The sequence below is a fragment of the Mustelus asterias genome, unplaced genomic scaffold (genome assembly GCF_964213995.1).
Source record: "Mustelus asterias unplaced genomic scaffold, sMusAst1.hap1.1 HAP1_SCAFFOLD_76, whole genome shotgun sequence".
In the NCBI taxonomy this organism is placed as follows: Eukaryota; Metazoa; Chordata; class Chondrichthyes; order Carcharhiniformes; family Triakidae; genus Mustelus; species Mustelus asterias.
Window position 1 is genome coordinate 770,453 of NW_027590135.1, and position 9,410 is coordinate 779,862.

A 9,410-nucleotide genomic window follows, 5' to 3' on the forward strand; every position below is an offset into this window, starting at 1 on the left:
CTGTGGGGATTATTGCGACCACTTCTAAACCCCTGATTTGGTGATATGACTGGTATTTAACTCGAATCTCAGAGTACATTATGAAGGTTGTGTAACTTTGAACAGAAAACCATCTGTCAGTTTTATCTGATATTTAATTTGGAGCTGAGGCTGCACTATTGTGTGGTTGACACAGCGATGATCTGATAATTGATGAGAATTTGGACTGGGATTGATGAATCCCCCTGTTAGTTGTACTGAGTTTGTTTTGATTTCTTATTGTCTCATGTATTATTCTGCTGTGAAAATTCCAGTTTCTTGCATGGTGGTTCGACAAAGCATACCGTTCATGGAGGAGAAATGAAGCAGTGTCGTGAATGTCGTGTTAAAAAATCTACTTACCAGGAGTAGGGTTCGAGCCCACGAGCACATATGTTTATCGGATCTTAAATCCAACGCCTTAACCTCTCGGCCATCCTAGTACGAAAGTTTGGCATGATGTGAACACGACATCTGGCTTTCCTGCTGTTAGAGCAGTGGATTGAAAATGCGCCTCTGGATTTATTTCTGCTGTCTCAGACGTGGAAGTGATGAGCTGTTTGCTTCTCTGTCAGTGAAAATATGCGGAATGTGTGACAAGGAGCTGGCGACACTCTTCTCTTTAACTTCCGTGGACGAAATATCACATTTATTCCGGTTCCTTCAATTATTTGTCCGCGCGAACAAAGTACATTTGACAACTCAAATACACATTCCGTCAGTTTAATCTCGATTAATCATCATTGTGAGCGGTTTGCGAGGCTGAAGCCAGACTCGTGCTCTGATTGGTCACTGTCATTTCAATCAGGTTCGTAACAAATCTGAGAGCCAGGAGAAGAAATGGGAGGTTTTGATTGGTTTACATTTCCAAATTGGAAAAGCCCGCCAATTTCAGTGCAGGAAAAATAGAAAATAACCGAACGCCTGAATGTTCAGGAAACTATTTCAATCTCACACTTTATAATCTGTTTATTGTATTTTCCCTCACAGAATCCTGGCGCTATTTTAGGAACAGTTTGATTTTCTCAATCTGTTATCTGTCACCAGCGGAAATAAGACCCCGTTCAGCAATTTAAAACGGAGCAAATCTCAGCTCACTGGAAAAGCAAAAACAGAGATTCCCAGCCAACTCCTTCACACAGGCTTCACAGGGACAGAGGGAAAGGCTGATTTCTGATCCTCTCCCCTGAAAGCGGCTGGGAATATTACAATCGGAAATGTGGAGAGAATCCCCGCCATATCCTGCCGGTTGAATCGGCAGCATTGTGTCCGGAGAATCGGGGCTGCGGGGAGTGGGGGGGGGGGGGGGGCGGAGGGGAGGGGGGGGGGTCGCTACGATGGGCTCAGGGTCCTGAGTGTGCACAAATCTCGCTGATTCCGTCCTCTGAGAAAACTGCGGAATACACAGATGAGCCCGAGAAGAACCTCCTCATTCCCGCCTTTCTTCTGTTCAGGCTGCGACTCTGAGATCACCCGAGATCAATATACATCATTGTATTATGAAGTTAATTCACCAATTGTTAAAGCTCTCAATATAGGTATTATTAAATTTAAGTAATGGCTTCCTAATATTGTGTTTCTCCTCATTGCCCCTCACAGATCCCAGGCTGAGTTTAATAATCCACTCTCAGTTCAGTTTGATTGTCCCATCAATGTGAAAGTGTGTGTGAGGGGCGGGTCTGAAGTCCCATTCACAGCATTCTGTAACGGGACAAATCCCTATTCTCCAGAAATAGATCTCTCATTAACTTAATAAGGGAAAAGATGGAACAGCTTTTTTCACAGAGATTGTGCGTGGCTCTTAAAAGAGCCGTTGTGTTTGGGGTTCTTTTCAGTCCATTGGGGAGTTTTAATTGGTGTACTTGGTCACCGCCTTTGTCCCTTCCGACACGACGTGCTTGGTCAGTTCCCCGGGCAGCAGCAGGCGCTCGGCGGTCTGGATCTCCGGGGAGCTAATGGTGCTGCGCTTGTTGTAATGGGCCAAGCGGGAAGCCTCACCCGCGATGCGCTCGAAAATATCGTTCACGAACGAGTTCATGATGCTCATGGCCTTGGAGGAGATGCCGGTGTCGGGGTGAACCTGCTTCATCACTTTGTAGACGTAGATGGAGTAACTCTCCTTCCTGGACATTCGCCGCTTCTTCCCGCCCTTTGCCAACGGTTTCTTCATCACTTTCTTCGCTTCCTTCTTGGGAACTGGTTTCGATGTTTGTTTCTTCTCATCAGCCATCTTCAATTTCACGCAGAAATAAAGCAAGCCCCTTTGGGAGGGATTTCCACGATTGCGAACCATCGGAACGGCTATATATTTTCAAGTCAGGATGATGTGCGTCACGGAATGGAACTTAGAGGTGGTCGTTGTTTCTCTGCATCTGCTGTCCTTGTGCTGCCATGTGAGAGATTTATTGGGTTTGGATGCGCCTCGAGAAGGAAAAACCAACATCAGGGGCAGAATTTGAACCCATACCTCGAGTGGAGACTGCTACCCGAACGCAGGGCCTTAGACAGCTCGGCCATTCTGACTACACGGGGAAAGCTGTAAAATCTCTGCCGAAATTTTTTAAATTCCATCTTTATTGTTATTACATTTAAATCTCTGCCTCCGCATTGACTGATTGAGGGTAAACTGAACACTTATTTTGAGGTTCACGGACCAAGGTGAAGGTAAGACTAAGAGTTCCACAGGTTTGAGGGGTGAATAGTCCAGCTCCATTCCATATTCTTCATCCAAATAAGAAACTCGAGCTGGCAATCGATTTAAATCAGGACACAAGCTTTGGGCAGGAGTTTGCCAGCATGAGAACATGTGGTTTCAGAAGCTCCAAAGCAGACGCCAGCTTCATTTGCGGTCCTAGTGGCAGGTATTTTCTTTCCAGAATCGGCTGTTCCGCCATGAAAACTAGTGCTGGGTTAGGTGCAATGGTCATGTAAAATAGCCCCTTCGGGTCAGGAGCGTTAGCATGTTAAATACGTGAGGTTACGGGGATGGGGCCTGCATGGGATTGTTGTTGGCACAGGCTCGATGGGCCGATTGGCCTTCTTCAGTACTGTCGGGATTCTATGAAGTTTGGGCGGCTGTTTCACTTCTCTGAGAATATTGATAACTGTTCTCCGATAACGTTAAAACTTCTAACCAGTCAATGCCTGTTTGTGAACTGGCCATGAATAAGGCTGACATTGAAACGGTTCATATTGAAGTAGTTACAGCAAATTGATTCTTGAAGAGTTGTTAATATAATGCTTTCAGAGACTGTCGTAGCTCCTTAAAAGATCAGTTGCGCTTGTTTTCCGTTTGTTCATTAATTTCGTGAATCTATTTGGAGCGGGTACAGTTGGTCAGTATCTGTGCCTCTTGGTTGGCCAGCTCCGCGGGCAGCAGCAACTCCATTCCTGTTCCCGATGTCTTGACACAAACAGCAAATCCAAATTATTGTTCACTGCTGCCATCTCCTCGCTGAACGCGTGTTGTGCAACAAGGCAGCCATTCATTCAGAACCTTTTTGGATTGGAGTGAAAGAAGAACAGCATGATTCTTACCAATTAAAATGATTGCAAAAAATGATATTAACCAAATTCCATGTTCCAGAGATCTATTTTCTGATTGAGCGATGCTGCACACCCCGATCTACGGAAAATATAAAACTCCCAGAAATGGAATGTCGTTTATAGGATTCTCTAATCTCTGATTTCTATGCCACCTCGTTGCTTGTGTATTCGTTCCGTAAATGCACGGGGAGTGTCAGAGTTAGGTGAGCGATGGTGGTGTAGTGGTGACTGTGCGTGCATTTGACCAAGAGTCAGTTCCTGACCATCACAGTGGTGACTTATTTAATTAGCTATCGCAGGTAAGAACAGCAGAGGGTCACTCCTAAAATGAAATTCACTGAATATTCTTATTATCAATGAGTTACGAACGGAAAATCCAGCTTCAATTTGCTTTCAGTGTAAACTTTGTTTCAATGGAAGAACAGATCTCAAAACTAATCAATGAGTTCTCAGTCAGGAACAACAGTAAAAAAAGGTAAGTTCAACTGTCCAGAAAAAGGAGACAAGCCAAGTTCAGTTTATGAACTGTGCTATGGACACACCTGGTATCTGATGAAATCAGCAACTCAGGAAGTTGCGTAATTATATCTAATGAAAATAAGGGGCCCATCAGCAGAGCAAGCGGTGGTGATATAGTGGTGAGCATAACTGCCTTCCAAGCAGTTGACCCGGGTTCGATTCCCAGCCATCGCATTCATCATTTTTTTTAGAATCTTATCCACGGTCTCTTGCGTTTCAAAACATGTGGACAAAAACAGCGAGAACGCAGCATTTGACGGCAATGTCATAAAATGGACTTCACGTTTGCATTTCATTTTTCCGGACGGAAAATTCGGCTTCAGTTTCTTTATACTGAAAGCAAATACTGAAATAGATGAACAAGTCTCTGATCTAATAAATGAATTCTCAGTCAGAGATAAATATATAAAACAAAGGGAACCGAGCACAGTTGACCTCCCTGACTGTGATCTCAATAATCCTGATGAAGCCAATATGAACTGCGGTGGTTGCATCGACTGGCCAATAAGGAGCTGCGATGGCCGAGTGGTTCAGGCGCTTGACTTGGAATCTAAATTTGCTTTCAGTGGCAAACTTTGTTTAAGTGAAAGACCAGGCCTCAAAACCAATAATTGAGTCCCCAGAAAGATACAATATTAAACTGTCCAAAAAACGAGAGTAAACAATTTCAGTCTACAAACTGCATTACGATACACCTGGTGTCCGATGAATTCGGCAACTAAGGTAGTTCCGTAATTATAACTAATGAAAATAACAATTAATGAAACAGAGCGGGAGATGGTGTGATAGTGGTGAGCATAGCTGCATTCCAAGCAGTTGGCTCGAGTGCGCTTCCCGGCCATCACCTTGATAATTTACTTCGGACCGTATCCACCATCTCTTGCGTTTCAAAACATGTGGATATACTAAAGTTCGAACAGAACAATAGGCGGCAACGAAATAAAAAGGACTTCCCGTTTTAATTTTATTTTTTTCGGACGGAGAAATCGGTTTCAATTTGTTTATACTGAAAACAATATTGAAATACAAGAACAAGTCTGAACTAATAAATAAATTCTCAGTCAAAGAATAGGACACCAAATAAAAGAGGAACATATTTCAGCTCACACTGTTCTCTACACAATCCTGGTGCCTGACGAAGTTAAGATGATGTGGAGATGCCGGCGTTGGACTGGGGTAAACACAGTAAGAAGTCTCACAACACCAGGTTAAAGTCCAACAGGTTTATTTGGTAGCAAGAGCCATGAGTTTTCGGAGCGCTGCTCCTTCATCACGTGACTCCAGCGAGTGGCCTTTGCTGCCAAATAAACCTGTTGGACTAAAACTGGTGTTGTGAGACTTCTTACGAAGTTAAGATGAACATTGCTGAGACGATTACATCACTTTGAGAGATAGGCAGCCACGGTGGCTGAGTGGTTAAGGCGTTCGACTCGAAACCCTCGTTTCCACGCGCAGGTTCAAGCCGTGCGCGCAGTGACTGAGACGAGAAATGTTTAATTGGCTTCTCCAGGGCAGCCCATGATATTGAGTTGTAATTTGCTGTGGTATTTTTCAATAATGATCGGGAACTATGCTGGCATCGACAAGATGGGCCGAATGGCGTCTGTGCTGTAACTCCCTTCCATGAGAAAAATCATGACGTAGGAAGAAAGAAAAAGAGCACAATCAGGACACAAGGACAAAACTACGTCTCATTTCAGAGTAACATTCTTATGTAATGACACACACGGCGTAGGAAATACACTTCATCAGAATACATTGAATGAATGAGAATATCAAAGTGCTGCTTCGATGATAAAATATCATGTTCATTCAAAAAATGCTACAAGCTGTTCACTACTGGGCGTTAAGTATTCCTGCTTAAAATAGCTTGGGAATGGAAGGAACATGTCGAATATCGGGAATTATAATCATATCGGAACGTTAGTAAAGGAGGATTATAGATATTCAGAAGACATCAGGAAATTTCATGTTTGAATTAATTTCAAAATGTCTTTGGATTAAGTGGTCACTTTGCCCCGGACTCCAAACACAAGCGATAAAGTGATGGAATATATTCAGAGATGAGAGAATTCTGCATCCAAATCGATGTTGCTTTAAAATCGTCCAATAATTTCTGACACATTGAACCGAGCTGGGCAGCTCATTTAGAAAGCGGTTGTTCTATTGTTTACGCACAAGATATATTTCTGGTACAATATGTACCAGACCGACAAAATTATATCCAAGAATGTCTGGAAAATGTCTGTGAGAGTCAGACCTGGATCCGAAATGAAACTAGCGGTGGCGGCACAGAGCAGCTTAAAGGCAGAGAGCAGACGGAGCAGAGACAAGCTGTTGTCAGCTCTCGGCTCCTCCAGTCTCTCTGTGTTTCACTCTCCTCACAAACTCTCCCACTGCAATTAAAATTGGACACTCCAGATTCTCAGACTGTCCTACTTCTATTACTGAAATCTGAAAATTTCCCGTTGAGAAATTTCCATCTGAATTCAGGGCAGCAATTTCCATTTCAACACGTCTCTTTGCTGAATTGATCGCGCTCTCTCAGTCGAGCGCTGACTCAGAGTTCGTTTGTCGACTGAAACCTTGAAATCGACCAAAACTTTCGCTTAACTTCTCTCTTCAGGTCTGAGCAGGACAGCAGCACGATCTAATGACAAGAGGATCTTTCGATTTGACACAAGAAGGGCTGGAGAATCCGGAGCTGAGTGCGGACACACAAACACGAACATTTGTCTAACCCAGCCGCCCCTTTAACACACTCTCGCTGGCACAATGTTCACCTCTGCACATTGACACGTCAAACTCTGTCTCAGATTGACAGCCCCAGGACTTCGTCTCCTCGCTCTGTGCTGTGGATTCTCGGGCATTAGTTGGAGTTTCACAGGTCAGTAACTGTTAAAACCGCTGAGGCCGGCGATGCTCACAGTGTCTGTTCCCCAGATTCAGGGGGCTGCAGCCAATTAGGGCTGTGCCTGGGTGAACCCAGAACTGGTTGAAATTATGATCTTGTTCACAAGCTGAATTCTATTTGGTCAGATGAATATACAGATTGTGCGCACTCAGTTACGAACCCACAAATTCCCCCCTTCATATAAAGTTGATGAGAGGGCGTGGAGGGATAGACAGAGACAGAGTGAGTTAGGGCAGTGAGACACAGACGGCCAGACAATGTCTCAATTACAAAAATCCTTGTAAATTCCGGCTTTTTCCAGAAAGAGTATCTTGGAGAAACAAAAGCTGCAGCCTCAGCTCTCAGTGATATTGTACCAGAGACACAGTATTAATACCACACTCAGGAACAGTGCTGCGTTTTGACAGAAGAGATGGGGAGAGGCAATAGAAACTGAATGGTCCAGTTCTCGACTGTGTGCAGGCTGACGGGGACCTGAGGTTCAAAGAGACCTTTGATGGAAAGAGTCGTCAGGAAGGCGGATTGGATCTTTGGCTTCGTAAGTCGAGGCACTGAGTATAAAAGCAGGGAAGTTATGCTCAATCTTTATGAAGTTCTGATCAACTGCAGCTGTTTTTGGATTGCACCCAGACGCGGTAAGCACAGCTTAGAAAGTGCGTGAGGGTCCTTATGAGGGGGGAAACGAGATTTACTGTTTTGGATCCAGCGATGAGGGATTATACCTACAAGGTAATGCTGGATAATTCGGAGTTTCTCTCTTTGCAGCAAACGGGATTGAGTGGTGCTGTACGAGAGGTGTAAAATACTATAACATATTGAACTAAGGCACACAGGGGGAAGTTGCTGCATTAGCTGCGAGCAGGAGTATTCAGGGACAGGTATTAAAGATTTTAGACAGGATGTGGAGGAGGCATAGGATCCCGACAGTGCGGAAGGAGGCCATTCGGCCCAGACATTCTGCACCGACTCTCCGACAGAGAATCTCTCCCTGTAACCCCACGTAATTACGCTGCTTATCCCCCTGAAAATAAGGGTCAATTTTGCCTGGTCAATCCACCTAATCTGCACATCGTTGGAGATGAGAGGATACCGGAGCACCCGAAGGAAACCCACGCAGACATGGGGAGAACGGGCAAACTCCACACAAACAGGCAGCCAAGAATGATAGAAATAGACTTTAGTTTCCGGCCGTTTACAAACTCTGGGGATTCCCCTTCAATTTTTTGGCATCTGGGAATCAGAGAAGCATCCAAAAACGCAACTGAAAATAAATACAATCACGGCAGTTATTCACATGGAGCTAATATTTGAGACGGCATGGCATGTGTTGACCGCGTGGCCTAATGGATAAGGCGTCTGACTTCGGTAGTTCTGTGCGGTGATGATATCAGAAGATTGCAGGTTCGAGTCCTGTCGCGGTCGTTTTATGCAGAAATCTGGTAGAACTGACGGCAAACCGAGATTTCCTTCTTCAGCTGAAAGCTCTGCATTGTCTTGCACACACTGTAGGGCGCTTTCTCTGAATGCATTTCCTTCTTGTTCTGTTCATTAAATTTTCTCATCTCTTTATTTTATTCTCCTCCCAAGAAATCAATATTTTTTGTGTGATCTTAATAAATTATTGATGCTCCCGAATGGAGCAACAGGCTTTGCAGCAAATGGTTTCATAAAATTCTGTGGAGGAAAATCTAATGTCCTCAGGAAGAGGTTTAGTAATGAGCTGAGTGAACTGTTTCTGTTTACAGGGATGAAAGGTGATGGGGCTGGTAATCCAGAGGCTGGCACTAATCTTTGGGGACACGGAGTAAATCCCACCACGGCAGCTGATGAAATTTAAAATCACGATTTGATCAATTTGGAATTGAAAGCTGGTCTCAGTAATGGCGGCCTTGAAACTACGGTCGATTGTTGCAAAATATAATCGGATTCACCGATGCACTACAGATAAATAAGTCTGGCCTCCTTAACTGGTCTGGCCTACATGTGACTCCAGACCCAGAGTAAGAGGGTGACTCTTACTCGACCTCTGAAATGGTCAAACAAGCCATTCTCAGTTGAAGGGGAATTAGGGAAGGGCAACAAATGCTCATCCTGCAGGCGACACCAACAGCCCATAAAAAGAAGAATCATTGAGTGGAAAGAGAATGGCCTGGTAACGGACTGAGAAACTGGACCCTTCTTCTCCTCTAATAACAAGGCTGAGGAATGGCCTGATTCTGGGATTTAAATTAGGGAAAGATTTGGAAAAAAAATCATTTCGATCAAATAGGACCAGGGAAGGGCAGATAAGAATGTATCTCACTCATATATGCCATTGATGGTTGGTAGTTTTAGGGCAATGATGTACATCCGACCAGTGTATCAGCGCATCCTAAGAGTGTGAGGGAAATTCCAAAAGTAATTCTTCCCCGAC

At 44.3% G+C, this 9,410-nt stretch overlaps 1 protein-coding gene and 2 non-coding genes across 3 annotated transcripts; 2 read left to right on the top strand and 1 right to left on the bottom strand.

Annotated features, from left to right (window-relative positions):
- Positions 1 to 1,867: 1,867 nt before the first annotated feature.
- On the bottom strand, positions 1,868 to 2,257 carry LOC144483600 (histone H2B-like). Its single transcript, XM_078202231.1, has one exon. It carries the CDS (start codon positions 2,246 to 2,248, stop codon positions 1,868 to 1,870), a length of 381 nt encoding a protein of 126 aa, XP_078058357.1. The 5' UTR covers positions 2,249 to 2,257.
- Positions 2,258 to 4,185: 1,928 nt separating this feature from the next.
- On the top strand, positions 4,186 to 4,257 carry trnag-ucc (transfer RNA glycine (anticodon UCC)). Its single transcript has one exon. It is a non-coding gene; the product is annotated as a tRNA-Gly (tRNA).
- A 4,069-nt stretch (positions 4,258 to 8,326) lies between these two features.
- On the top strand, positions 8,327 to 8,419 carry trnar-ucg (transfer RNA arginine (anticodon UCG)). The gene is made up of 2 exons: positions 8,327 to 8,363; positions 8,384 to 8,419. It is a non-coding gene; the product is annotated as a tRNA-Arg (tRNA).
- Positions 8,420 to 9,410: the final 991 nt, after the last annotated feature.

Coding starts and splice junctions, on each gene's coding strand:
- LOC144483600 (XM_078202231.1), bottom strand. CDS start 2,248: ATGGCTGATGAGAAGAAACAAACATCGAAACCAGTTCCCAAGAAGGAA.